The sequence below is a fragment of the Trichoderma camerunense genome (assembly GCF_050948025.1).
Source record: "Trichoderma camerunense strain CBS 138272 chromosome Unknown V8C40scaffold_1, whole genome shotgun sequence".
Lineage (NCBI taxonomy): Eukaryota > Fungi > Ascomycota > Sordariomycetes > Hypocreales > Hypocreaceae > Trichoderma > Trichoderma camerunense.
The window spans coordinates 1,413,612-1,440,782 of record NW_028145369.1 but is presented as its reverse complement, the minus strand read 5'-3'; the positions used below and the strand labels follow the sequence as shown (position 1 = coordinate 1,440,782).

At 47.1% G+C, this 27,171-nt stretch overlaps 10 protein-coding genes across 10 annotated transcripts; 5 read left to right on the top strand and 5 right to left on the bottom strand.

Moving 5' to 3' along the window:
- Positions 1 to 1,384: 1,384 nt before the first annotated feature.
- V8C40DRAFT_229858 (uncharacterized protein) lies at positions 1,385 to 1,839 on the top strand (the record flags this gene model as incomplete). The annotated part of the gene is made up of 1 exon (XM_083212573.1): positions 1,385 to 1,839. A coding segment is annotated over exon 1 (163 nt), but the record flags the coding sequence as incomplete, so codon positions are not given.
- A 673-nt stretch (positions 1,840 to 2,512) lies between these two features.
- Positions 2,513 to 4,320, bottom strand: V8C40DRAFT_279294 (uncharacterized protein; the record flags this gene model as incomplete). The annotated part of the gene is made up of 5 exons (XM_083221207.1): positions 2,513 to 2,727; positions 2,790 to 2,830; positions 2,892 to 3,848; positions 3,915 to 4,153; positions 4,213 to 4,320. The coding sequence occupies 5 exons, from the start codon at positions 4,318 to 4,320 to the stop codon at positions 2,642 to 2,644; spliced, it is 1,431 nt and encodes a 476-aa protein (XP_083079074.1). The 3' UTR covers positions 2,513 to 2,641.
- Positions 4,321 to 5,228: 908 nt separating this feature from the next.
- Positions 5,229 to 6,992, top strand: V8C40DRAFT_279293 (saponin hydrolase precursor; the record flags this gene model as incomplete). Its single annotated transcript, XM_083221206.1, has 1 exon — positions 5,229 to 6,992. One exon carries the CDS (start codon positions 5,229 to 5,231, stop codon positions 6,990 to 6,992), a length of 1,764 nt encoding a protein of 587 aa, XP_083079073.1.
- A 1,496-nt stretch (positions 6,993 to 8,488) lies between these two features.
- V8C40DRAFT_279291 (lipoxygenase) lies at positions 8,489 to 10,352 on the top strand (the record flags this gene model as incomplete). The annotated part of the gene is made up of 2 exons (XM_083221205.1): positions 8,489 to 8,831; positions 8,892 to 10,352. Exons 1-2 carry the CDS (start codon positions 8,523 to 8,525, stop codon positions 10,350 to 10,352), a joined length of 1,770 nt encoding a protein of 589 aa, XP_083079072.1. The 5' UTR covers positions 8,489 to 8,522.
- Positions 10,353 to 11,059: 707 nt separating this feature from the next.
- On the top strand, positions 11,060 to 13,719 carry V8C40DRAFT_8764 (uncharacterized protein). Its single transcript, XM_083223554.1, has 4 exons — positions 11,060 to 11,415; positions 11,490 to 12,042; positions 12,110 to 12,486; positions 12,541 to 13,719. The coding sequence occupies exons 1-4, from the start codon at positions 11,228 to 11,230 to the stop codon at positions 13,331 to 13,333; spliced, it is 1,911 nt and encodes a 636-aa protein (XP_083079071.1). The 5' UTR covers positions 11,060 to 11,227; the 3' UTR covers positions 13,334 to 13,719.
- On the bottom strand, positions 13,480 to 16,979 carry V8C40DRAFT_279290 (alpha-mannosidase; the record flags this gene model as incomplete). The annotated part of the gene is made up of 5 exons (XM_083221204.1): positions 13,480 to 14,847; positions 14,909 to 15,802; positions 15,899 to 16,161; positions 16,226 to 16,681; positions 16,961 to 16,979. The coding sequence occupies 5 exons, from the start codon at positions 16,977 to 16,979 to the stop codon at positions 13,480 to 13,482; spliced, it is 3,000 nt and encodes a 999-aa protein (XP_083079070.1).
- A 604-nt stretch (positions 16,980 to 17,583) lies between these two features.
- V8C40DRAFT_229849 (uncharacterized protein) lies at positions 17,584 to 19,807 on the bottom strand. The gene is made up of 2 exons (XM_083212572.1): positions 18,081 to 19,807; positions 17,584 to 18,025 (listed from the first exon to the last, which is right to left on the bottom strand). The coding sequence occupies exons 1-2, from the start codon at positions 19,412 to 19,414 to the stop codon at positions 17,830 to 17,832; spliced, it is 1,530 nt and encodes a 509-aa protein (XP_083079069.1). The 5' UTR covers positions 19,415 to 19,807; the 3' UTR covers positions 17,584 to 17,829.
- A 157-nt stretch (positions 19,808 to 19,964) lies between these two features.
- V8C40DRAFT_229848 (arylsulfatase) lies at positions 19,965 to 22,171 on the top strand. Its single transcript, XM_083212571.1, has 4 exons — positions 19,965 to 20,171; positions 20,264 to 20,356; positions 20,411 to 21,484; positions 21,545 to 22,171. Exons 1-4 carry the CDS (start codon positions 20,114 to 20,116, stop codon positions 22,156 to 22,158), a joined length of 1,839 nt encoding a protein of 612 aa, XP_083079068.1. The 5' UTR covers positions 19,965 to 20,113; the 3' UTR covers positions 22,159 to 22,171.
- Positions 22,172 to 22,413: 242 nt separating this feature from the next.
- On the bottom strand, positions 22,414 to 24,447 carry V8C40DRAFT_229846 (general substrate transporter). The gene is made up of 2 exons (XM_083212570.1): positions 23,616 to 24,447; positions 22,414 to 23,550 (listed from the first exon to the last, which is right to left on the bottom strand). The coding sequence occupies exons 1-2, from the start codon at positions 24,263 to 24,265 to the stop codon at positions 22,548 to 22,550; spliced, it is 1,653 nt and encodes a 550-aa protein (XP_083079067.1). The 5' UTR covers positions 24,266 to 24,447; the 3' UTR covers positions 22,414 to 22,547.
- A 682-nt stretch (positions 24,448 to 25,129) lies between these two features.
- On the bottom strand, positions 25,130 to 26,538 carry V8C40DRAFT_279287 (SGNH hydrolase-type esterase domain-containing protein; the record flags this gene model as incomplete). The annotated part of the gene is made up of 1 exon (XM_083221203.1): positions 25,130 to 26,538. The coding sequence occupies one exon, from the start codon at positions 26,536 to 26,538 to the stop codon at positions 25,267 to 25,269; it is 1,272 nt and encodes a 423-aa protein (XP_083079066.1). The 3' UTR covers positions 25,130 to 25,266.
- Between the last annotated feature and the right edge of the window lie 633 nt (positions 26,539 to 27,171).

Sequence of the window (27,171 nt, the reverse complement as noted above, 5' to 3'; positions counted from 1 at the left end):
TGTATATATTCTATTACACTAGCTAGTTAATACAGCCATTGCAACTCCTCTATTAATTCCTTCATAACGGATAAAACTTCTTACTAGTATCAGGGGAAAAAACACTCAATGCTCACTCCCGCGTAAATTAAGGGGCCAGGGAAGCAGTCTCTGGCATTCAACTGCTTACGCATAAGATGAAAGACATGTAGAATTAAAAATTAAAGATTCTTTCTCATTTTCATTTCTACGCTCACTTCTCGCATTGGCCACGCCATTAGCTGAGACCAAGGCACATCGTCCTGCAAACTGTCTTCCCTGGTGACCAACTCATCCACTACGGCAACAACGATGTCTCTTCCAAGGCCGCCGGTCCACCAATATTGTCTAAGAGCATGTAAGCAGACGGCGTAATGGGCCAATATTATCAACGCTACTGGTTGTCGTTGTTTCAGTAGAGCTAAGAAACCCGTATGTGTAATCGCAGCGAACCTGTATACGAAACGAGCAATGCCAGGCCACAGACCATAACAACAAATACTTGGCTTCAACTGGATGATTGTGGTTAAATATATGCCTTTGATATGATCCTCCCGCAAAATCTCTTGACATGATTTTTGTTGCATGTCGGCTGTAGCTCCTGGCAATGACATAGTGCACTGGATATACTCTGTGAGCATATCCAGGGAAGCCTCACCATCAGAAATGCCGCTCAATGTGGCTAGATGATGGTGACCATGATTGGCTTCCCATCGTTGCCGCAAAAATTTAGAAAGGCCGACGCACCGCTGCCCGGTAGAGAAGGAACTTTTTTTCTTACTCTCATGTAGCCTATTCAGCGCTTTGACGCCACGAATCAAGAATATGACCTGTATGATGTCAAATATTGGGTTTGTAGCAAGCTTTCTATTGGTCAAACGAGTTGAAGACCGGCTAGCTGATGCGGAAGAGAAGGCGCATAAAGACAGGATGCCTGAGAATGTTATGCAGGCTTCCGACAAGGACGAAGACAAATCCCCATCTGATGAGAGAAGAATGCGAAAATGAGATATCCCAGCATTCTGAAACCTCATGCCATTTGCGAGATGCGCCATTCTGGCTTCTGGTCCATCTGCCTTACATGCAAGGTGCAGCGATGATAATGCGCAGATACCATATTGGACAAACTCGAACATGGGCCAATGTTGCTGAACTGCCGAAGCCCATCCGTGGAAATTTTCCAGATGAGGTTGAGTGCAGGTAGCGCTTGGCGAGATCACTGTAAAGTAATGATGTGTGAGATAAAGACTCTCATTGCGGCCGGCTAAGATAGAAGCACAATGCGACAAGGGTGACGAAATCAATCTTGGCTTTGATGACGAGCCGAACTCGGCGTCATTCGGAGAGCAGGGGACGGCATTGGTTTTTGTTTTTGTCTTAGTAGGAGATGTAAGTACGGGAATCCCTTGCTTCACGATGCTCACGCATACCTGAAATGCGTTATAGGAAGAGAGCAGATGGCGATATCGGCATCGGCGCTTTTTGGATTGGCACCGTCCGCATTCTGGTTGCTGCTCGTCACACTGGTGCTGGTTACTCTCGATTATGCAGTTGATGCTTATGTCTCGTACCTTTTTGCGCGCATCTTTACACTGTTGACAGCCGTGGTGAGAATTCTGATGTGATCGCCGTGATGACATAATTTTGGCCTCGGAGCATTCCGCTGCTTCTTGTATCGATTCCTAGTACATGTAGCGCTCTAGAAGCTTCAGCAACGCCTAGCAAGATAAGTTTTTATATCCTCTACCCCAGATGAGTTGCTTGGTGCACAAGAATGGCTACGGAGATGATTTTCCGGCGCCAGAGCAACGGGCCACGAATGAGGCTTAGAAGGTCGAGTCAGGCTCTGCTGTGGCATTGCCGGCTTCCGATATGGTACGTGGCTTAGCATCGGATGGAGAAAGAAACAAGGGCCAAGCCTGAAAAGTTGGGATTGGCTCATCAACAACTGTGAGAGCGTAAACTATACCGCAATTGGTCTGGCATCAGTATTACTTGGCCCTTGGTAACGCCGTCAATAGTAATACTACCCCTTACAGGTGACAAATATACAGGGTGCTCAGTTCTTGTCAACTTGACAAATCTTCATGAGCAAAGCATCTCATTGAAGGTGCTAAAGCAGAATATTTGTATCTTTTTTGTAATTAGACCAATTAAAGCGCGAGGGAAAAAATAGGGTACATCGCTCAAGCGCGAAAATACGTGCAAGAAGAAGTCCCTTGTGCCCGCCTATACTTATAGATTACTCTATGACTAGCGGTGTGCTAGATATGTTGTGGATCAAGTTGAGAAAGGTACCGCATTGCTGATAATGCCTCAACACCTTCAATGAGATAGAGAGGACTGATTGTGCATCTATTGAGTGCCGGAGTGATGTTAAGACGTCTGATATAGTGGATGATGGAAACCAAGACTACAAAGCAGTCTCGCCTCACGGCGTCAAATGTCAACATAAATGAAACAACAGGGTAGTATTTTCAAGATTGAATATTCATCTATTAAAAAACGAAGAGTATATTTATATATTCAACGCTAGATGTAAAATGGTCTATCAAAGAAAGGAACTAATTCTACCAAACCAAGATAGAGCAGAAAGTAGAGAAGCATGTCTATGCTGAGCAATTCACATGGTAATCGCAGGGATCTTGCTTACTGTCGGGTACGTCCACGATCCGTCTGTCAATGCCGAAGTTGGACCATATAAACGAACTGCATGTTTCATTAGCTAAACTTTTACCAAAGTAGTTTGATAGATCGCCTGTCTGACTTACGGACTGTAGAAAAGTTTCCATTACTGGGAGCAGGAAGCCAACTAGAAGATAACTGTTAGTTGAAGATCTTCGGGAATTCGTCATGGAGCATTCAAAACGAACTTGTTTGTCCAGTTGATCGGAGGGGCAATATCAGCCGCCTGAATGAGAATCTGGAATGCGCGAGCATCATTCTCTGGCCCAGACGTTGGCCCATAGACAGGGGTTCCGTCAGGATAAGTGAGATTACTCCGATCGCCAAGAGCATACACATTGAGCGAATTGGCAATCAGAAAATGCTCGGCGTCGTACATAGTGACACTCCAAAATCCTTCTGGTGACAGAGTTGGTGGTTTTCCCCCAACGAAGGTATATAAAAGTGCTTCGTTATGCGCAATAGATGTAGTGCCGCCTTCTTCTGTGAGCGAGAATGGATATATTGCCTGAGATTCCTGCAGGTTCAGATATCCAATTTGTGCTAACAATGAGCGGGCGGCGAAGTTGTTCCCATACAACCCTTGAAGATTGTATCGGGCCCATTGATTACCTAACAGCTGACGACCGGCCTGGGTGTAGACTCCAATCTCAGCATCTGCCAAGCTATTGGCTTTTTCCAGGTCAACCCCTGCAGGCTGATGATATGTGCCGTTATGGATACCTGCAGCAAACAGTGTCGCATCAATAAATGCAACATCGGTTACATTGAAAGGAGGGTTTGCAGCTTGTAAGCGAGCTGTCAGTTCAAGAGTTTGTTGTGGCGTGGACAAGCCTTCCAGGGCAGCAAATGTTGCTGGCGTTAAAGGGGGTGATTCTGGTATAGGGTCTCCAGATTCACGAGGAATGGGAGACATGTTTGTTCCATTGAGATAACCCTCGACCACCATAACGTCCGTATTGTTGTTCTTTACTTCAATTCTCGTGAGGAAAACACCATTGCCTGTGGGAGAGTCGATATAACCTTGGTACTCCTTGTTATTTGACTTTTCAAATCCCCATGTCTTACTGCCACGTCGTAGTAAATACTTTCCCGGTGGGATTGATACTGGCTCAGACTCGAGATTAAAGAAATTGGATCCAAACCTGTCATTAACATGTCAAGTGTTAATATCGGCTCATGTGTTGGTTAGGAGACTGGTGCGGTCTTACGGATCAAAGAAAGCGTAGCTATAGTAACGTTCGTTCTCCGGGATGGATGGAATAGTGACCACGATGTCATCCACGGCAAGATCAAAGATGCCGATGCCGTAAAGAGTGTCTACATTGGGAGTTACAACACTGGTTGAAGATGCGTTTGCCAACCCAGGTGATCGCTGAAGTTGATTCACTCCGCCATTCTTAAAAGCTGATAGTGATACTTGGGCAAAGCCAAGCAATGGAAAGCCGTACTATGGGGATCAAAAAGTAAGTATCACAACAAATGGTTATGACAGTATGAGAAAATTACCGTCAGAGCAAATGTAGTGGCGTTTTCAGGATCCGTTATGACATCGCTGGCGAAAGCCACATCAAGTATCAACGGCACTTGGAATAATAGAGATTTTAAGGACTTCATTTTCCAGTAGTCTGTTGAGATGGATTTATTGGATTAGGTGGATTGGTTTTCTTTTCCTCGAAATGTAATAAATCTGATCTGCAGTCCTTATATAGTGTATCCTGAGCAAAAATGCCAGCCTCCTCCCCTTTTCTCTCCCCCCCCTCTCTCTTCTCGGCCCCTTACTGAAGTTGATTCAGGTGTCTGTGCTTTGCATTTCCACAAAATTATATGCAGCGTAAACTATGCTTGTTCTAGGATAGTTTATCTACTGAATCGTAAGCGTAGTCTCTAGTCTCTAACGAGAGGAACGAGTCACCGAGTCCGCGTGTGCAGGTTTAGTTACTGGGCATGATCCTTAAACTTCAAACACAAGATAAATCCTTTAGCAAAATTTAGATATGTGTCTGGGAAGATATAACGCATTAGTCTATGGAAGGGGCTATAGGAGCTAGCACGCTCCGATACTCGATCACGATTACCACTCTCTTATGGCGAGTAAATTCTATTGTCTAATCGCTATGTGAATTAGTTTTCAGCAACCAAAATCCCTAATAAAACACGACTTCTTTAAGGAACGCAAGGGATTATTCTGCTTACAGGTACTTATTATGACACCGCCTGTTTTATAAGCCGCCCCCCTGATGCAGCGTATATATCATCAAAACGCGTCAGCCATATGGCGCAGTGCGCGACGATCAGCACAGAAGTGGTAAAGTTCTCGACAGGGAGAATAAGGCAGCCTAAATCCTAGTAACGCGCATGTAACCTATCTAAATATCGTTTCCCATGCCAGGTAAGCATAGGACGTAACGCAAGTACAAGTATATGTATATGGCCATTGAAGGACCTGTGAATTATTTTCTGCTCAGTATCTCCATTTGACCGTGAGCAACATTGTCGGCAACTTCTTTCTACCCTTTTCCATAATGCGGTTCTCACACCGACCGCCCTTCACTTTGGGGATTCTTACTACCTCATGGGTCTGGCCTACAGCAGCAAGCTCGCCAAGTCCTTTGCCGGTGAATTTAGACGTTGTGCTATTCCCACCAACTGTTGCTGGCATCGATACTGAGTCTTGCGTCTGGTCACGGGACGGCTCAGTCATTCTCTGTCCCTTTTTCGAAACTCAGAATCCTACGCAATCTCAGATTGCGTACATTCGTGCCGATGGCTCGGGATATACTTGTCTCACTTGCCAATTGGATCATCAAGATGGCATTGGATATCTGAATGCCCTCCCAGACCAAAAGACCGTCTTCTTTGCAACTACGACCCAATCAAATGCTTCTGGGGTAGAAGTGCTAGGGGCCAATGTCGAACCGCAACTTCTTTATTGCTCCCCTAGTGTGTTAGATTGCCAGGAAGCCAACATATATCCCATAGAAATCCCCCAGCTCAATAATAATAGCGACGTCGTCGAGCTCCGCGAGCCTCGCATTTCCCCAGATGGCAATCACTTCCTAGTGAGCATTGTTAGGAAAGACGGTTTTCTCATGTTACTCGGCGATTTAATACAGACGGTCAACGGAGATAGGCCTGTCGCATATACTGTCCAGAATATGCGAGTGCTCAATCCATCCAAACACACTCCCCCCCAGACGAGCGCCGACTGGGCAAATCGCATGGCTTGGTATGAAGGCAAAGCTTTTTTTAAGGGCAACACGGTGCTCTATGCTAGTACTCGTGCTCAAGGATTCAATTTCGACGACTGGTCGCTCGATCTCTCTACTGGGCAGTCTACACGAATCACAAAATGTCTTGAGTGGGATGAAGATATTGCTCTGGATCCTTCCGGAAAATACTATCTGTTTGGATCCGCAAGGCAATTTCACAATCAGCTTCGTTCGCTTAGCGCCATGGATTTACCTCCTTTTCTTGATTACACCCTCACTGGTCTGTCAGGCGACTCAGTCCTTGGTGCTCCTCTTGGACGTCTTCATCTTCTCGAAAAATGGCTCTTGCCCGCTGATGAATATGACAATGACAACTGTGACGCGGGACAAATGCTTAATAACAAGACCGGCGGTTGGACTGCAGGAGCTGCCAAATTTCCCTGGCATCCCAATGGCACAATGGCTACTTGGGGAGAGCGTGGGCCTGGTAATTCTACGAGACTTGTAATTGCTCGATTTCCAACCCTACCTGCAATAGATCCGCCATACTGCGAGAATCCTGAGCAGGACAGCCTATGCCAGACGGCCACCCCAACATGGGCGCCTTTATTAGAAGACTATCATCTTCTACAAGATAGCGTTTATATAATTGAGTCAGCAGCAGCGGGTGGTGGTAGAGCGTTGCTTACAACATCTGGAGTTCATGGGCTGCTAAACGAAGTCACTTATGACAATTTTACAACAGAATCAGGAGTCATCATCAAAGGACAAGAAACACAGACAATTGACATTACAAGTCGAAGCGTCAAGGCTTCTGTTAACGTTCGTTTATCTGGATCTTCAAATGGAGAAGGATCATATAGCATCAGTGCAAAGAAGCAGTCGACATCTTCTTCGCCTGCAATATGTGGCATTGCAAACAGTACCGTTGGCGGCACGATTCGTATTACTCATCAAGGAGAGTGGAATCCGGCATGCGGGTTTGTGATGCCTGGCGCCTGTCCCAATGGCGCTGATGCTGATGCTACTCCACGTGGCCAGGGAGGCAATGTCGCCCTTCCTTGGGCGTGTGAATAAATCTCTGGACTATTGCTAATCTCTTTTCACTACAGCATGAATAAGTCTACAATAGTACCTATGGTCATTTGGTACTGTTACAGACAGTTGGATTTAGATAGTTTTACCATTCTTTTAATCAAAATGTCTATTTCTCAGCCGATGGCATGACGACCCTACCTAAGGATCACTTTGACCTTGCCGGAGGAACCAGTTCAGGTGGACTCATTGCCCTGATGCTCTTTCGTCTCGGCATGAGCACCGCCGTTGCAATCGAAAAATTCGAAACAATAGTCACAGACATCTTCAGTCCTAGAATCAGGGGCCTCAATCTTCATGAGTTAGATATAGCTGGCTACTGGGTTGGCAATTGGGGTTCCTCCAACTCAAGGCCCTATTCCAAAGCCGCTTTCCCAGAGAACCCCTCACCGCAGCTATCGACAAGGTGATGGAGGAGGCCTCTCCATACGAGGATTATGTTTCCAGCAAAGGCAACAAGAGGCTACTCAAGGAAGAATCACGCCGAATGTAGGTGCCGTGCATGTCTGCTGCACTTTCACTAAGATCTAAGACTCGCCAGGTTTATGTGCACCACCAGGATTGACAAAGGTAATCTGTGCTTTTTAAGTCCTACAACCCGCCAGATGCTGCTGAATCGCCCGAATTCGAGAATGTCAGCATTGCCGATGCAGCTTGCGCCACCTCCGCGGCACCCAAAACCGAATGAGTCTCAACTGGACTGGTGGCGACTGTCTCCAGTCCAGTCTCCGGCTTCCTGTCCTCAGCGACTGTTGGCGTAGTAGTCTCCGATCGTAAATAACTTTGTTGTCCTCAGGTATGATGAAGCTGCACCCGCAGCAAAGAACGAGGCTCGGAACCTCGGCCGGATCCGCAAATTGGACTGGAATCAGGTCCTCGAGCGCTGCTCCAACCTTGACCCGTTTCTGTCTTTTCAGGCGAGTTGCATCATGGTGTTAGGTAATGAGTTACGACCAAGACAAATCCAACATGGTGGGCCGGCTCAATATGGCAGTTGGCCACGGAGCAGGCAAGGGGTGGAAAGAATACAGCACCGCCGATCCCATACAAATTGTAGTGGCAGACCGGCGGTGTTTTCTTTCCCACCGCATGGGAGGGCAATATAGGGGCCGCAGCTGACGTGAGAATCGAAATTTTAGATGCTCGCTAAGAGTGCGCGAGTACGCTTCTTAGACTCTAAGAAATGCCAACAGTTATAGAAGTGCCGAGGCTGGCTGGGCAAGCCGATATAAAGAAAACCTAGCTTGGAAAAAATTTCCGACTTCAACTCCCTTTTTGGAAGGTTGCTGACACGAATCTTGGTTAGCAGGCATGTTTGTACTGTAGCATTTTAAGCATACTGCCAAATGCAGGGGCATCAAATTTATTCAATGGAGTGGAGTGCCAACTTCTGCAGATCTATGGTAATGGGAACATTTCTCTATAAAAGAGCCTCGTCACTGCCAAACTTGACTATGAAAAGTACCACCGTCATAAAGCTTGTCAATTATTATCTTCGGTTTCACTTTCAACATGCGATCTACCGATTGCGTCGCTGCTGCTGTGGTCCTTTTCGGCTCTTCTTTGGCTGCTCCCACAACCAACCCAGCTTGCATCCCTCAGCTTGATCCCAACCCCGAAGCTCGTGCCGCTGCTGTCTCTGATCGTCGTGATGGCTTCATTTACGGCCCGTCTCTCACCGGCGAGGCCGCCCCCTTCCCTAATGGCACACTTGGCAATGCTCGTAGCAAGGCCGACTACGATGCATGGAGCCAGGACCGTGCCATCATTGATGACCTGATTGCTCTCGACGTCCAGTCTCTTCAAGGAGCTATTCAAAACGTAATGGCCACGCTTTCATCATTCTGGAAGATGGAATAAAGTACTAACTTCACATTGCAGAATGGCGGCCTCAACAGTTGGCAAGATTACGAAAAGGTTCTTTACAATGGCCAGCTCATTAATACAAACCCTCGAGGTATCGCTCCCGGTATCATTTCCAATGCGACCCAAGATCTCCTTTTCTCCATGGAACGCCTGAGCGAGCATCCCCATGCCGTCCGTCGCGTCATGGCCCACGAGCCCCTTCCTTTTCCACTAGACGATGTCATAACGAGTAAGATTGTCGGCTCTGGAAACACGCTCGAGTCTCTTCAGGCTAGCAACCGGCTTTTCATTGTCGACCACTCCTATCAGGCCAAGTACGATGTTGCTACTGTCGTCGAGCGTTTCCCCGTCGCTTGCAGCGCCTACTTCTACATCGACCCAGAATCTGGCAACTTTTTGCCTTTGGCCATTCGCACTAATGTTGACGCCGATCTGACTTACACTCCTCTCGACTCCCCTAATGACTGGTTACTGGCAAAGATGATGTTCAATGCCAATGACATGTTCCACGCGCAAATGCTGCACCTTGTTGTGTCGCACGACGTCACCGAATCTGTTCACCAAGCTGCTCTTCACACTCTCAGCGAGAACCACCCCATAATGATTCTTCTTGAGCGCCTCATGGTGCAAGCCTATTCTTCTCGTATCGTTGGAGAAGAGCTTTGCTTCAACCCTGGCGGCCACTGGGATCAGCTCATGGTCTTCAATCAGTTTGGCTGCCGTCAATTTGTTACTGACAGCTGGCCCGTTGACGGTCGGTACCAGAGCGGATATCTGGAAAACAACTTGAGAGCCCGTGGTCTGGTTGATGATAATGGAAAGTCCGTCTTTAACTCTTTCCCCTTCTACGACGATGCCAAGCGCATCCGTGATAATTACCACATCTTCTTCACATCTTTTGTCAACTCGTACTATAAAAGCGAGAATGACCTCTCTGGCGACTTTGAGGTTCACAACTGGTTCAACGAGGCCAGCACAATGGCCAAGGCTCAGGACTTTCCTCAGGAGAAGAACCTAAACAAGGAAACTCTCATCGATGTCCTCACCCACTTCGCCTATGCTACCTCAGTCTCGCACCACAGCGTCAACGGGGGCGCTCCAATCGCCTCCGGTACCCTGCCATTCCACATTCCCGCCATTTACACTGCTATCCCGAAGGAGAAGGGCGTCAAAGACCTCATGCCGTATCTGCCAGACCCTGCCACCGCTGTTCATTACCTAGGATTTATGGCTTCATTTAATCGCCCATTCTATGGCAGCGACGGACGGACACTTAAAGATGCTTTTGATGCCGCTACTGTGCAGCGTTTAAACCAGGACACAAAAAGTGCTTCCAAGGCCTTGCTGAACAATATGCAAGAGCTCAGCCAGCAGATCCGCAGCCGTGCGTTCGACAACCAGGGTTTGAGTCAGAATATGCCTTTCATTTACAGGACTCTGGATCCTGCTTACATTCCCTTCTTCTGCGCCGTCTAGAGCGAAGGTAAATGTTTTCCTTGGGTTTATGCCAAGATTTATCTTTGACTTTATGCAAACGTAAATGAAAACCTCCGAAAATAGAAAACCTACTGTGATTTAATGCGCAACCTTACTTGGTTCTGCAGGAAGAGACTAAGGTTAAAAGGCAGTTACTTTGGAACGGGTTTCTCGAATACTTCGCCGCTGTACAGGGGACACAGGTCTTTTTAGATAAGTGCTTTTGCGCACATGTCATGCGTTATACCTGCCCTACGCCTGGTCCCACCTTAAATGTTAATATTAGTAAAGATACAAGTATATAAATGAATATCTAAACAATCTACATATTATGCAAGTTTTAATCCTATGATGATAGAGCCTTTGCCCAGTACATTGGGACTCAGTAGAGAACGCTTATTTTTATGTTTATAAGTCCTAATGTTCCCCTATAATATACCTCCACTGGCACTTCATAGTTTCTGCCGCTTCTCAATCGCATCACCTTCAGGATATTCATAGTTACCTGTATCCAACGCCCGGCACCTGCAACCGTTTGTTGTCTTCACACGAGAAGCCGACCACGAGGAAGGCTACAGGCCATCCATGAGTCCCCTATATCTAAATGGGGATTCTCTCCAGGGCTAGGCGAAAGTTCCCCGCACCCTTAACTCACTGTGGTAAGCCAATTTCACCATCGGCACTCTCAATTACACAATCATGCATACAGGTACTGTTGTGGTTATATCACGACTTAGTAGGTTCTCTGGTCGAGAGAAAATTAGGGAAAGAATAGTTCGTTTTCACAAACGCCTCAGACGGTTGCAGTCGCCACACGATTGTTGCCCTCTTTCCCGCCTCAACTATTGTGCCTTGCCCTACTCCAAATAATCCCAATGAACTTCTGGGAGGAAGAGGTGACCCAGGGACGTCGCCCTAAGCGTTTCAAGCGAGGCCATACGGCTTGTCGTCGGTGTCGCTCAAAGAAAACAAAATGCGACAACCGCCGGCCTTCATGTGGTGTTTGCGTGGAGAACCACGTTCAATGTGTATATGGGGAGCTGGATGGACAGCAAATTCCACAGTAAGTGATTGACTAAGGTACCTGTACCTTGCCTATAAGTTACTTGACTCTGGTGTAACCTAATTTGTGAGCAGGGAGCCAACGTTGACAGATGTCATGAATCGGATCAACCATGTTGCTCAACTTTTGGAGCTTTCTCAACGGCCAGCATATGAAGATTCGACTGTTTCTAACTGTAAATCTCTTCATTCATCTTCGCCTTCTTTAGACACAGCGCAAAGCACCACTTTCCCAGGAGCGTCTCATCTGGGACGGCCCGCACACGCCGTCAAAGCAACCGGGATCTCATTTGAAGCTACAACCAAGTGGCCAATAATTCACAACATAATTTCTCAAGGCATCATCTCGCCTAGACTGCCATCCAGTCCATCGACGACAAACAATAGCCCACATAGTCAGAGGGATGAACCCCCGTCTGGGTTTAGAACGGGGAATGCTGAATGTCTGGCGGAGGAAATAACAACACCATTATCGCCAACAGACAAGGCTCATATTCAAAACCTCTGCCAGAGGTATCTAACCGTGGCGCACGTGAAGAACCCGATATTCGACGTGTCAAGATTCAACTTACAGGTCAAGACGATAATAGACGGTGGGTTTGATTGGGGTGAAGACTCCTGCGTTGTAGTACGATGAACCTGACTTCTCGTTGGAAATCAACTTGGACTGTATTCCAATTGCTAAATTCCAATAGATGCTGGCATGTGCCCTTGCCAATACCGTGAAGCAGGTCGGGGAGTCGTTTGAATACTCAAATCCTTCCCCAGGTTCCTACAATCAGATATTCTACGACGCTTCGGGAATGAACTGCATACCAGGCGATGCGTTCTACCTTGCGGCCAAGAAGCGCCTTGGTCTCTTAGACGTCACGCTCACATCAGTTCAGTGTTTCTTTCTTGCTGGACTATATGAGGTGTGTCGGCTGAGACCTACCAATGCCTGGGTTCATTACAGTCAGGCTTGCAGTCGTTTACAGTTTATACTATCCCATAGGAACGTGAGAGATGACAGTCTCGACACAGAGTTCCATGTTTTAGAGCGACTTTACTTTTCCTGTTGTAGAACTGAGCGGTACGCCTGCCTTGTCCAAGACATAGGTCATGTCATATGCTAAAAGTATCACAGAGACCTTCGAGAAGAGCTCGACCTTCCACCAGCGGGTATTACCAGCTTACACTTTCCTCGAGAGTTTCCAAGTCTCCCTTCCTGGACCTCATTCCACGGCAGTGTGAATGATGATTCATCCAACACAAACTCAAATTGGCAGATACTGCCATCAAGCGTCATACAACAACAAGAAGAACATAGCTGGTACTATTATCTAGCGTGTATAGCGCTGAGGAAAAAGGCTGATTCTATTAATGATCTACTTTACGAGCCGGGAGAGCATGTTTGGCTAGCGAATGTAGAGCATGTGATGGCCCAGGCCATTCTCCAGGAACACGAGCTTGACCAATGGCGAACAATATTGCCCAAAACATTGGAATTTGATGCTGACGATGGTGCTCCCGAAGACCTAGCATTCATCTTGGAATGCAGACAACTCCAATGGCGCCAAATTTCTTACAGACCTTTACTTTATTACGCTCTTCACAAGCCCGACACGGATCCATACTTTGATCGTGTGTTGCCCTTAGCACAGAAATGCCTCCAGTACTGTGCCCTCACGATCAAGCGACTTACAAGACCACATTACTACGAGGCGACCTGGTTTAGCTATCGGGCCATCTCCACCGCAACACTATTAATTCTGGCTGCGCAACTACGTGGACCTCCTTTATATGTACACAACTGGCAAGCCTTGGTTTCGTTGTCGCTCCGGGTGCTTGCTGCTCGCACAGCGCGCGCAGCATACATTGATCAGGCACGGCCAGTACTGGAAACACTCCTGAAACACGTCACGAAAGACCATGAGTAGACTTATCTGGGGAGGCTAGTCTATGACGGCTCATGGATGGTAGATGTTATTCGTGCGCGTAATTGATCTACCTCTAGATTTTACACTTACTTTGCGACAGACTTCAGCAAAGAGGCACCATGTCCAGTGATTCCAACATCTAGCAGCTAAGCTAAAAGTAGTCTATAAGTAGCCAGTTCGAATCTTTGCAGCTCTATTTCTACACCACCATTCACAATGGGCAGCTCTTCTAGGTCGTCTTCCAAGAGATTGCATTTCCACGCCTTCTGAATCATGGCGTGCCCGGTCTCTAAGAAAGCTCTGTTCTTCCCACCAATGGCATCATATACTCGGCATACGATGCTTTTGCCCTCTCTTGTAGGCAAATTGCCACAGCTCACATCCGTATCATCTTCTGCTCTCTTGATGGTGTCCAGCACTAGCCCTAGACCGTCTCTCAATTTAACGGGGCTCGCTGACAACTCTGGCGAGCGGATCCCGTTAGGGCACGAGGCAATACGGATCGGAATATTGAACTCAAAGCCCTTCTTCACTGTTTGCCAACCAACAGGTCCTTCGTGAGGGAAAATGCCACATTTAATATGCTGACGACCCATATCAGCGTTGGCATCGGGAGCCTTTGGTGAACGGAGCAGGCTCAATCGCATCATGTTTCCGCTCGTAGCGAAGCCATATTTGGAGTCGTTAAGAATGCTCACACCGTATCCTGCTTCCGATAAGTCGGCCCATTTGTGACAGCACACCTCGAACTTGGCCATATCCCAGGAGGTGTTGTAATGTGTTGGCCGTTCCACAATGCCGAATTGAGTCTCATATGACGCCCTTGTGTTGTAAATATCCACTGGGAACTGGACCTTGAGGAACTTCATGTTCTCGTGCCAGTCAACATCTGCAGAGCATTCAATATGACTTTCCTCTTGGGGATTGATAACAGCACTGAGGGATATAGTAGTCTTGATCGAGCTGCTCTCAGATATTTTTGTGATTGTTGTCACTGAAACTCTTTCAGGACCACTTTCAGCCAGATACGAAGCCCCTCCTTCCAGTTCGCGACCTTGAGAGAGATGATATGTCTCCACGTCCCAAGCCTGATGATAAAGGGGCATATCGCCAAATACAACGAGTTGATTAGCTCTTGCATCATCGGGGATTATTTCACGGTCTCTGCGGAGGTCATAAAGCGAGGTGACGGTGCCCTGAGCCACCGTGACACGGTACTGGCTGTTTGACAAGATCCAGACACCCTTGCTGGTTTCGAATATGGTCGCTGCCTCGAAAGAAACGCCTGACATGGGCTGAAGTGGTGATATCCCGGTTTCACATCGGTAGAAACCATACTTCTGGTTATCTTCGGAATGAGCTGTAGCTGGCAATGGTACTAGGCCAACCCTGTCCCAATCGAGCGTGTTTACCACCACAAGGTTGGCAGAATCTGTTGGTTGCAAGTCTAGCTGAAGCGCAGTGGCAACATTCGTAAGAGCTGTATTTCCCACGGAAAATACCTCGTCGTAGAGCTAGTATCGTTAGTCTTCAGTTCAACTCGCAATATGAAACAGTGGAAGCGTAATAACTCACTTTATCCGTATCATCGTAGCACATCTCAATCGAGCTCCCTGGAAGGCAGTCATGGAATTGACAAAGCAGGACCTTCTCCCACATCTCGTCAATCTCCTTCTTTGGGTACCTGTAAGTTGAATTCCTTTGTATACTGGCAAGCGTGGCCAAATATTCCAGATCATGTAGGAGGATCTCAGCCCGTCGATTGTTCAACTTGGTCTTAGCCTGGGTAGTATAAGTGCCTCGATGATATTCGAAATACAGTTCACCGAACCAAGTAACAAAAGGATTATTGGTATCCCTTTCTGTGTGCTCCAACTGAGAGAAGAAGTCGTCTACAGAGTTACCCTGTTGAACGCGAGGCAGACGACCTACTTGGTCGCTAATGCCACGGCACCGTCTCAAGCTTTCCAAATGCGCAATTGTTGGACCGCCTCCTCCGTCGCCCTTTCCATAGACTAATAGCGAGGTGTTATCCTGATCCAGTGATTTGTGTCTCGTTTCGCAGCGTACGAGGTCTTGCAATGTCGCGTCCGCGTTGTATTTCTCTGCAGGCGTCATATGACAAAGCACCTTGCTCCGGCCATCCAATGCCACCCAGTTGAAGGTGGTATGTGGAAAGTTGTTGATGTTGTTCCAACTAAGCTTCTGCGTGAAGAACCTCGTCATTCCCGCCAAGCGACAAATCTGGGGAAGCTGACCGGAATACCCAAAAGTGTCAGGTAGCCAGAATGTAGTATGCCTGCGACCAAATCGACTTTGAAAGAATCGCTGTCCGTATAGAAATTGACGGACCAGAGATTCACCACTGGGGAGGTTTGTATCATGCTCAACCCAACTTCCACCAATGGGCTGGAAGGTTCCCTTGACGACCTTTTCCTTGACCCGCTCGTAGATTGTTGGATACAAAGTCTCCAGTCATTTGTACTGCTGTGCTTGGGAGCAGCAGAATCTGTACTCAGGATATAGGTCCATAAGATTGCATTGACTAATCCATGAACGAGCGACTTTCCTCTTAGTTTCATCCCAAGGCCAAAGCCAACATGTGTCAATATGGCAGTGGCCGATAGCCGAGACTATTGCCGTCTGATCTATGTTGAAAACTTCCTCTGTGTTAATTCGGTCACCAAGATAGCTTCGAGCAATTTCTCTGCACTTCGAAATAGCACCCGAGCCGCCGTCGCCAGCAGAGAAAGTATCTAAGATATTGTCGCATACCTGCTGCGCATGATGCGATTGCCACGAGTCTTGAGGTAGATATAGTGCCGCATCTGTTATCATCAGATATTAGTAGCTCACCATGGTACGAGTTCTGACAGCAATGGGACCGCCTACCCCTTATAACGTAAAAGTCGAATAGTAGTTGTCTTGCATCAACATTGACGGCTACAATGTCTGCCTTTTCAAGTTTGAAGTACTTGTCCGTAGGTGGAGGCTGGATAATATCGTGCATTTCAGCATTTCCAAACATGGTGTTGCATGCCATTTCGATGAAGAAAGTGTGTCTTTTCCCATCCTTCCACTGTTGAGGGAACATCCATTCCTGTCTCTCACCTCCACGTTCACTGCCCCCCGTTAAGCCTTGCACAGGCTCGCCATCTTCTGTCCAAACCATAGCCTCGCTATTAGAGTTCCAATGGAACTCGAGATGAGAATAGTTCGTCATACATTGTGGCACAACGATCTCCACCCGAAACCAATGTGTAGACCAACTGGGTCCGAAAGAAGCACCTACTTCCGTGGGTTTGAACTCCTGGGATTTGACTTCCACGAACGTAGGGCGCGACGGTGCTGTTGGAGAGTACACCTAAAAAAGTCATCAGAATTTCTCCAGAGCAAGCTTCAGGGTAACCTACCCAGAGTCGAACGTTGTCACCTCCAGAGGCTGTTGCATGAGCAAGTTTTCTGTGAGTATCATCAGCGTTTGCTAAGCCCCAGAGACGTTAATCAATAAATATGAGGATTACGGAAATATGCTTTGCTCCTTGTACTGTTTCGTATCCGTGAAGTGCGCAAGTCGCTTTTGATGAATTGACCGAATCTACTACTACAATGAGCTTACGAGCTTACAATAGACAGTGAGATGCATTTCGCGAGAACTATAAGTGACCGACCTTCTTGCCGACAGGTTTCACAGCAGGCTGTGAACAACACACTTGGCGACTGTGCATTCGAGAATCCATGGCGTTTTCGATACAAACCAAAGTTGAGTTTGTGTGTGAATGAGTGTATCATGTGTGCAACCCAGGTGCCTTGTTTATAATCACATAATCATTTCATATCAGTTCTTTCACACGTTTCAGCAATCTTGCAATCTAACCATCATATTAAACGGGCCTTCTTTCTGAATGCTGGTGTTGAAAGCTAAGAATGTGGAAACGCTAGAGTGGCCGGGGAGTCCGGGGAGACATTCCAGGAACAGAGCGAGATGCGAGTCCTCCACCAGAATCCACATTGCCCTCTAATGACCAATTTGCAGGCTCGATTTTGGGTAGAGGGGTTTATATCTGTTCAAGAAATACGCGCACTGCTTGTGAAGTTTTCATTGGGCCTTGTTGTAAAGAAATCTTTTGGCAAATTCGTCCGACTTGTCTTGAACTCTCTATCTTCCCCTCTTGGGGCTTCGGGGCTGACTTCTTAGCGCTGGTGCATATCCTGAGGGGTTGAAAAACTGCCAGTGACTTCAATAGTGGCCTCGCGATGGATCAGCGTTGGAGAACCTTGTAGTTTATTGCTTATGCCGCTTCTTCCCCGCCGCGGGGCAAGACACCTTAACCAAACTGTAGCAGTCGACGCAAAAAAGTGCATATGTAATTACCGCAGTATTGATAGACATACGGCATTGCTCTTTAAGATTAACGTCTTATTGTTCTTATGGGTGATGAGTTGGGTTCTTATCAGGGAAAGCATAACTATTAATCTTGTCCCCTTGCAGAGATCTAGTGATCCCACACATCACCAATCTCTCCCATCTTTTCTTCCAGTAGCCTGGTCATCTCTTTCACAACGTCTGCAAATTCAGGATTATGATACTGGTTGAGAAGCTCTAACGGATCTTTCTCACAGTCAAACAGCTCCCACTCCGGGGGCTCTCCACCAGGCCTTGTGCCTGCCAACTTGAAGTCCTTGTTATACCTGTGATCAATGAGTCAGATAGGAAATTACGGCCGATATTTCTAAATGTACTTACCAGTATATAATTTTATAGCGCTGATTTCGGACACCATAATGAGCCCGGCATTCATGTGGCGAGTCGTTGTGCATCCAATACCGATGGTATGCTACCTTTTGCCAGTTCTCTGGTGTTTCTCCCTGGAGGAGCTTCCTAAACGAGAAGCCTTGCATATATGAAGGTATCGGATAATTTGCCAAGTCCAACCAAAGAGGCGCGAAATCGACATTTGATACGATGTCGTTGCAAATAGAGCCAGGCTTGATTTCCTTAGGATATTTGATCAGCAGCGGCATTTGGAACGACTCTTCGTAGATAAAGCGCTTATCAAACCATCCGTGATCTCCGAGGAAGAAACCCTGATCGGATGTATAGATTATCATCGTATTATCTGCCACCTCTTTACCAAGACTATCGACGTAATCTAGGATTCGACCGACATTCTCGTCAACAGAGTGAACGGTGCGACAGTATCGCTTCATGTATCGCTGATACTTGAAATGGCGCAATTCATCCTGAGTTTTGAATCGAAAATTCTCGCCTGTCAGTTTGTCAATCAAGACCATTGACGACACATCTTCGGGGAATGGAATCTTGCGATCCGGTCTTTGCGGAAAGTTTGGCTCATCCAACTCGCCAACTTCTGATCCGCCTTCGGGTTGACAAAGTCCAAGGTCATTATATCTCAAATCTTCGGTGACTCGCATCTTTGCCGCAGCTGCCGCTTTTGCTCGATTCTTATAATCGTCGTTGAAACTCTCTGGGACCTTAATGTCCTCCTGGTAAAGCGAGTTATGCTTAGGATGATTCTCCCAAGACCGATGAGGGGCTTTGTGGTGGCACATGACAAAGAATGGCTCTGTTGTATCTCGGTTACGAATGAAATCGAGTGTCTTGTCCGTAATGATATCGGTGACATATCCTTTCTCCATGTGTCGGCCATTAGGCCCTATGAAGATTGGGTCGAAGTAGAGGCCTTGGCCAGGGAGGACATCCCAGAAGTCAAACCCGCAAGGCTCATGTGCGGGTCCTTCACCCAGATGCCATTTGCCAATCATTGCGGTTTGATAGCCGGCGTGCTTCAGATGTTTTTGCACCATTGGAAGAACATTGTTGATCTTGTAGTTAAGGGTTAACACCCCATTGACATGGTTGTGAGTTCCGGTGATGATGGCCGCCCGACTCGGTGTACAGATGGAATTCGTAACGTAACAATGATTGAACCGCATGCCTTCATTGGCGATTCGATCAAGATTTGGTGTTTCGTTTATTCCGGCCCCGTAACAACTGATAGCTTTTGCTGCATGATCATCCGCCATAATAAAGATAATGTTTGGTTGTGTTGCCGCCATCTTGCTGGTCGGCTGTGTTGCCAGCTGAGACGATTGGGAAGATAAAGCCTAAACGAGCTGGGTGTCTTAAAGATTGTAACCTGAAGTGTAATCAACATTCATTTGAAGTATCAGCATTTGCTTCTGGAGCAAATTGAACGACCCTTGAGGTGGTAGCATTTGCTGATTTTCAACAGGGTCTACCACTACCTCTTGCTTCGGGAAAATATAGATAGGTACCCGATCGCGCAATTGCAGAGAGGGTTCTTCATAAGTTCCATCGTCATGGAGGGGCAAATTTCAATGCCCAGCCAAGATAAACTATTTCCCCGCAAAGTCGAGCGAGATGAGAAAAATACGCATGTATCTCCGCTTTTGGTGCATTTATGGCCTGGTAAAATGTTATAATCGATCCGAAGCTAAGCATGATTGAGATAACTACATGGTAAAGTCTCGCACAAAGTGCAATCGGTTGGCGGGTCCTCGGGGAGACCGGGGAATTCAGCTAGGCACGGCAACCCCTGCATCAGATTATCGTCTATACCATGGTGCTGCTACGTGGGGTAATTGAAAGAGAAAATGCTTGAGGAGACCTCTAAAATGGACGGACGGCGAGCGTTCGAATGAACATATAATTGGAAAGACTCGCCACGATCTTGTGGGGGCTTGACATGACAAGTATCTTGAAGGTGCCATATAGAAGTTTCCTCTAAGTTCAAAATGCCAATCGCAAATAAGAAAGACAGTCGGCCGAATTTCTTGGTCATCTTGGCCGATGGTATGTGACGAGATCTCCCTTCCCTACGCTCTCAGCTCCCGCCTACCTTCGAAAATAAAATCTTCTTCCACGAATTGGGCTGACCCATAAAGACCTGGGATATAGCGATATAGGATGTTTTGGGAGTGAGATCCATACTCCTAATTTAGACACGCTCGCGCGGGATGGAGCCCGGTTCACAGATTGTAAGTTCAGTTCTAGCTGAGGGTAAGGTGAAGATCTGACTTACACTTCCGAAGACTACGCCGCGGCGGCCTGTAGCCCTACGCGATCGATGCTTTTGAGCGGAACGGATAATCATATCGCTGGTGTGGGAATGATGAGCGAGAATAAGGGCAAAGTCTCGTCAAAATTTAACGTCAAGGGGTATGAAGGGTTTCTCAATCATGACGTGGCTGCGTTGTCCGAGATCCTCCAAGACAACGGCTACCATACGCTTATTTCCGGCAAGTGGCATCTTGGATATACGCCCGAGAGTAACGCTGCGGCACGAGGTTTTGACAGAGCATTTACCCTGCTTGGAGGGCAGAGCAATCACTATGGTTGGGAGCCGCTACTAGAGGAGAAACATCAGACCCCATTCTTCACTCGCGTCAGCCCCCAACTATATACGATGGACGGCAGGAAATATAACGTGGAGCCGAACCTCACTAATGACCCGAGAGGGTTTTACTCTTCTGACTCTTACACTGATAACCTTATTGATTGGCTAAAGGACCGATCCGCTGATAATAGCGAGAAGCCATTCTTTGCATATCTTCCATTCCTCGCACCGCACTGGCCGCTGCAATGTAGCGATGCTGATCGCGACAAATACGAGGGCGTATACGATGACGGCCCCGAAGCCCTTCGCGAAAAGAGATTGAAGAGGATGAAGAAACTTGGCATTATCAGTGAAAATATCACACCACATGATGTCGTTGCAGGACCCACCAATCGCGAATGGGATGAGATGACTCCAATGGAACGTAAGCTTAGTGCTCGAGCGATGCAGTGCTTTGCCGGTATGGTGGATAACATTGATCAAAATGTTGGAAGGATGATTCAGTATCTGAAGCAGAGCGGCGAGTTCGATAATACAGTCATTATCTTCCAAAGTGACAATGGGGCAGAAGGTGCCGATATCGAGGCTCAGCCAACAATGGGGCCAGATGTCGTTGCAACGATTCGCAAATACTACGATAACTCCTTCGAGAACGTCGGACACGCTAACAGTTACGTGTGGTACGGTTCAAGATGGGCTCAAGCAAGTACAGCACCCAGCCGCCTGTACAAAGCCTTCTCCACTGAGGGAGGTATTCGTGTTCCTTTCGGTAAGCAGCCGTCCTTCCACCGTTTGCAACTTTCGGGTATTCCCTCTAACCACAATTCAGTGATACACTACCCAAAGTTTGCAAAACACCTTCAAAATGGTGCCATCATCAGGTCCTTCTCGACTGTAATGGATCTTTGTCCTACTTTCTTGCAAATGGCAGGCATAGAACACCCTGCTGAGAAAGATGGAATGTTTAGGGGCAGGAAAGTGGCCGCTATGCGTGGCAGATCCTGGTTGGATTTTATGACTTCCAGCAATTCCACGTCAGAGTCTACAGACGGCATTCATTCAGGAACTGACACATACATGGGCTGGGAACTTTTCGGTCGTGGTGCGATCCGAAAGGGAGAGTGGAAAATGGTCAACATTGAGTCAGCCAAAGGCGGCAACGGCTGGCAGTTATACAACATTTACCGCGATCCTGGCGAGATGGAAGATCTTTCAAAAAAGGAGCCAGAAAAGAAAGAAGAAATGCTGCGTCTCTGGGACGATTACGTGAAGAAGACCGGTGTCGTATGGATCCCGCATGAAGAGATTCTGAAGATTGGCCAAGACTACGGCTTCGATCGGAACGATCTCATCGGGGGTAATCACTTGGAACAAATGAAGGGTTGGATGCATATTAAAGCTGGCGAAGAGACGATGAGGGGCCAGGTTACTAGGGGTGGTTAATGTAACTATGTACAACGGTTATTTTCGATACCGAGATAGTTTGACAGGACATGAAACTTTGCCATTACTGTCAGACACGAGAGGCACAGAGGAAGGTGAAGAAGTCCATAATATGTGTAGACAGTAAACGCGCACAAGAGTAAAGCCTTCCAGGTTTATGGGCCCACCCCGAGCGGCCTGCTGCCCTTGAGAATTACCCAAAAAATGGAGAAGAAATATTATGTTAAGTAACATGCTACTAGCAAAAGTCAAACGTCAAGCGACATGTAGTATGATTAATGATTAAGATGAAACTATGAATATCCCATTCAAATGTTGTCAGGAAGTTAAGTTCAGTTTCTAAATATTGTCCATCCTAACGAGGGTTAAGTCCGCTTGGCTGCCACCTCTTAAACAGCTGGAGCATTGTTGGACTCCTCGCCATAAGCATCGACACTTGTACTCTTGAACTTTCTAGCCGGCACTTCCTTCCAGAACAGAATGTTAAGCTCTTCATATGTTCTGCCTTTGAACTCTGGGAGACGGAAGAAAGTCCAAACAAGAGAAAGAGCGCATGTCCCCCCGAAGAAGAAGCCTGTCTTACCCTTCCAATTAGCTGCCGTGGGATTCAGCATGTAGGGTGTAGCAACGTTGAAGATGATGTTGATGATATAAGAACCAGTACGGCCAACGGCAATTGTCTTTGCACGTGTTTGTGTTGCTGAGACCTCACTGGCAACGCACCAAGCAACAGGGCCGACAGATAAGTCGTAGGTGAAGACCCAAATCAGCAACATCACAGCTTGTGCCCAGGACGCGCTATCGTTGGACGAGGGCGCCAGGGACACAAAGCCGATTATGAAAAGGATGAAACACATGGTTACGAGACCACCAATAAAGATGGTACGGCGACCGAACCAAGTCAGGAGGAACCAGGACAGTATTGTTCCAGCTATTCCCATGCAAGAGTTGCCAATACTCATACTGAAGGCACTGGAATCCGACAGACCTGCTTGTTCGAAGAAATAGGTGTTGTAAGCTGACATGGGCAAGCCCGAAAATGCTTGAATGCTCCAGACAGCGAATGCAATTTCAGTACGTCGAAGATTCGACCCTTTAAAACAGTCCCAATAGGAGGAGCCACCGAGTGCCTTTTCCTCTTCGGTCGTTCGAACCATTAGAGCGACGGCCTCGTGAGTTCCCTCCCCGCTTGTAAGACGCTTCAGGGCTTTCTCCGCCTCCTCGAGACGACCTGTCCTAACCAGCCACCATGGTGACTCAGGACAAAATATGAGGCCGACAACAAGTATGACAGGCCAAATCCACTGCAAAGAGAATGGTAGATTATACGCCCATCTACCTGTCATTGACTGCGTCGCGTTCAATACGATAGCTGCGATAAGGTGGCCAAATCTAAACACATATCTCATTAGTGAGTGAGCTCTCTTGACTGCATCAGAAGGTTTAGGGGATCTTACACAGCGCCAAAGTTGATAAAGGTTGTGAGATATCCTCGCAGCACGGTCGGACAAACTTCAGAGGCATAAATCGGGGCCGTTGCATGGAAAATTCCCCAGCAGATACCGCACAGCAATTCACCAACAAGAAGCATTGCCACCGACTGCGCGAATACCAAGATAAATATGAGACCAGTGAGAACAAAGCAAGCAGCCAGCATGGTCTTTCTCATTCCAAATCTTTCCCGAACGTAGCCATTGAAACACATGCCAATCATGATACCAATGACACTTGCATTGGCCGTGCCAGCTTGCCATGCAGCGGTCAATTGGTAGCCACCAGCGGGTGTCGGCTGGCCGAATCGCTTTCGGAAGGCTTTTTGGGCGAAAAGACTCTTGATCAACGATTCATCGTAGCCATCCATGACAACAGCCATTGTGACCAAGATGGACCAAGCAACAGCTTTGGGATATTTCTTGAAGCCTTGGAGCGGAGTTGTCATATGCTCCGCCTCAGTTGCTGCTTTGGCATCATGAAAGGCATCTTTGGCAAAAGATCCATACCCATCATTGTCGATTTGAGACACATCTGCTTTACCGGGCTCTTTGCTGTTTGCGGGATGAATTGACTGCTCAACCTCGTGCGATAGGTCTGCAGATGAAGGGGCCATAGTCAGCAATTTGATTGGCACCGTTACTGGGCTAAAGAAATTGACTGGGGCAGTCGACAAACATGTCAATTGTTGGCGTTCAAAAATCTTCTTTGTGGAAGCTCACGAAGCCCTTATACCCAGGATACTCGAACAGTCATTAACAATACCACAAATGGCAACATATTCATGTTCAATTCCGTTGCCATAAGTCGTATATCTTATTGGTTGAACCAATTATCCTCGATGGCCGTGTGGCTGAGAAATTCAGGTCGATGCCGGGGAGCTCGGGGAGCTGGTGAGGGCCCTGCCTAACCCTCTTAGTGTATGATTCTTCCAAAGTTCGCCGCCAGACAGCCAACGGCACAAAGTTGCCGACCCTTGTATCGAACAAACAGGGGAAACCGCTGTAACATGGCGCTATAGTCTTGATTTATGGTTATTGCCATTTAGGCCAAAACCCCGATCGCCGATGCACGTGGGTTCACGATGGTGATGATCTTGGTTATGTACCTGTATCTTGGCATAACTCCAGCTGTCTCTTCCCCAATACTTTGCCCAGGGTCTCCAATAGGTGCTCTAGACACATCCAGATACGTTTTCCCACCCAGATCCAAACATTCGCGCCGGGTATTTTGATTTGAGGCACATTTGATTATTGCTTTAACTTAACCTAAAATAAAATGATGGCCTAAAGTTCACGGATGTAGATTGACAGATTTTGCGCACAGAGCCCCAATTGCTTTACACGTTGCAGACTTGTCGTTTCAATTCACATCATGGAGCCAAGTAACCACAAAAGTTTCAAATTATCAATGAAGAAGAAAAATATGCGTAAGTGGTGTTGAGGCTTTCAGATGGATCATAAGCTTCTTTAATTTCGTACTTGTGCTACACTAAAAGATACATCCACCTGAGCTTGCCTCGGATCAGATGAGAAATGCGCCTCACTACAAACCACCAAACTTTTGTTCCTCGTAGAGAAGGACTATGAATGACGTTTTTCTCCTCGAGAAAAAAAACTAGCCGGATGTACCATTGAATTGTTGAAATACGCGGAGATCCCATGCGTCCGCCATAGCTTGATGACCAGCTACATTAGGATGGATGTAGTTGGTGAAGGCATACTGGGCCTTGTATGAATCAGGGTTGCCTGGGTCCGCAAGGGCAGCTGCATAGTCAACCACGTAGTCAAATTTGGCTTCGTTCTTGATCCAAAGATTCAGGCGATTCCGGGTGGCCGCTCGTTGCGGATCGGCATAATTGGAGGTGTCCGGATTAGAAGGCGGATCATAGAACGAAGGTGTAAGAGTGCCGCCAAAAATAGGTAAGCCGGCTTGATGAACCTCGTCAATTATTTCCTCCAACGCTTGAACCATCTGATCATACAGAGCGTCTTGTGCCGCTGCAGTTTTGGCAACGTGACCAATGTCGTTGACACCATCTAGAATGGCTATGTATCGTACACCGGGCTGAGAGATGATGGACTTTATCCGTTCTAATGCAGATGGACCCTGCCCAGGAGATGTCACAAGGTGATTTCCACCGATCCCAGCATTCAGAACAGCGATGTTCTTAGTTGCTGGGGCTACCTGAGTTCGACGGAAAAGATCGTCTACCCAGCGGTCATTCCCGTTTGTGGTGGAGCCTGTGCCATCTGTAATGCTATCTCCGATACAGATCAATGCACTGGATGTTGCAGGAAGCTGGCCCTGCACTTCTGTTACATAGTACCAGTGGGTAACAGAGGATCCGCCGTTGATATGTTGGTTCGCCGTTTGATCTCCAAATCCCAGCCAGGTGGTTGTATGCGAAACATCATGCGACGTGGTATTTGTACCAATTTGGCCCTTGGCAAGGTAGAGCGAAACGCTGAGATGTTGTTGGGTGCCGGTGGATAGATTGATTGGATCTGAAAGAACAGTACCACCAGCAGGAATGACAATGGAAGAGGCGCCACTATAGGTGAGCTCCTGCAGGCTGCTGGCATCAATACTGTCGCTTCCAGCTGTATTGTTTGCGGTCAACGCAGCTGTACTCGCGGTTATCTCTAGAGGGGATGAACCGAATTCATTAGAAAGCTTTACGCGGAGTACACCGGTTGCCAAGGTCAGGTGCAATGTTTGTCTGATGGTTGCATTGCGGAAGTAGCCTTGGGGGGTTATAAAGGCGTCTGGAGGAGTAAATCTCGCGAGCAAAGGTGACCCATTCCAAATATCAACCCAGTGTGAATTGTCCAAACACCACGCAGCCGTTATGAGGGTGTGAACGACTGATAAATATGATAACTTCATCGCGGAGTGATCAAGATTGTTCTCTCAGAATGGTGGGGAATAAATGACAAGAGTTGATAGCAGCATTCCTTGTAACCACTCTCTGATGTGAATATATGAGATAGGGCTGAGTATTATCAACTTTATCATTATTTTGCGCCTAAATAGGTTGGCATATTCGACACATTTATGAGCTCGAATAGAGATGAGAAATCCTGGTTGATATGGCCTCACAAATCCTTGAAATGGTGTAAACCACTGTATTTGAAAAGGGAAACGATAACGTCCCCGGCCTCCCCGATTTCTTCTTCAATCCATTTCCCACAAAGCAAATCATTGACAGATGATTGTCGCGACTGAAAGTTATCAAGCTTTGTGGTGTAATATTCTCCAAATAAAGGCATACTAGGCAATCCTTGCATAGTGAATCAATGGTGGTAGTGCATTGCACTCTTGGATGATAATGTGGTAATTATGGGGAGAATTTCCTCTAGTGAACGGAACCTTTGATCAGTATCGTTGATTCAATTCATGGGATCAGAAACATTTGATAGAATCTTAGGTAATTAGTCAATCTACTTATTTCTTGTTTAAGACAACCAAAATTGAGCGACATCCAATTTTGATATCCTTCCTAGCGATAGATTGTAAATG

Bases quoted from the DNA above. Each gene is read 5' to 3' on its own strand.
- V8C40DRAFT_8764 (XM_083223554.1), top strand. From the start codon at position 11,228: ATGAACTTCTGGGAGGAAGAGGTGACCCAGGGACGTCGCCCTAAGCGT. The intron at 11,416-11,489 runs GTAAGTGATTGA...ATTTGTGAGCAG, and splicing joins GATGGACAGCAAATTCCACA to GGAGCCAACGTTGACAGATG. The intron at 12,043-12,109 runs GTACGATGAACC...AAATTCCAATAG, and splicing joins GTGAAGACTCCTGCGTTGTA to ATGCTGGCATGTGCCCTTGC.
- V8C40DRAFT_229849 (XM_083212572.1), bottom strand. From the start codon at position 19,414: ATGGCGGCAACACAACCAAACATTATCTTTATTATGGCGGATGATCAT. The intron at 18,026-18,080 runs GTAAGTACATTT...CATTGATCACAG, and splicing joins CGCTATAAAATTATATACTG to GTATAACAAGGACTTCAAGT.
- V8C40DRAFT_229848 (XM_083212571.1), top strand. From the start codon at position 20,114: ATGCCAATCGCAAATAAGAAAGACAGTCGGCCGAATTTCTTGGTCATC. The intron at 20,172-20,263 runs GTATGTGACGAG...TGACCCATAAAG, and splicing joins CTTGGTCATCTTGGCCGATG to ACCTGGGATATAGCGATATA. The intron at 20,357-20,410 runs GTAAGTTCAGTT...ACACTTCCGAAG, and splicing joins TGGAGCCCGGTTCACAGATT to ACTACGCCGCGGCGGCCTGT.
- V8C40DRAFT_229846 (XM_083212570.1), bottom strand. From the start codon at position 24,265: ATGGCCCCTTCATCTGCAGACCTATCGCACGAGGTTGAGCAGTCAATT. The intron at 23,551-23,615 runs GTAAGATCCCCT...ATATGTGTTTAG, and splicing joins TTTATCAACTTTGGCGCTGT to ATTTGGCCACCTTATCGCAG.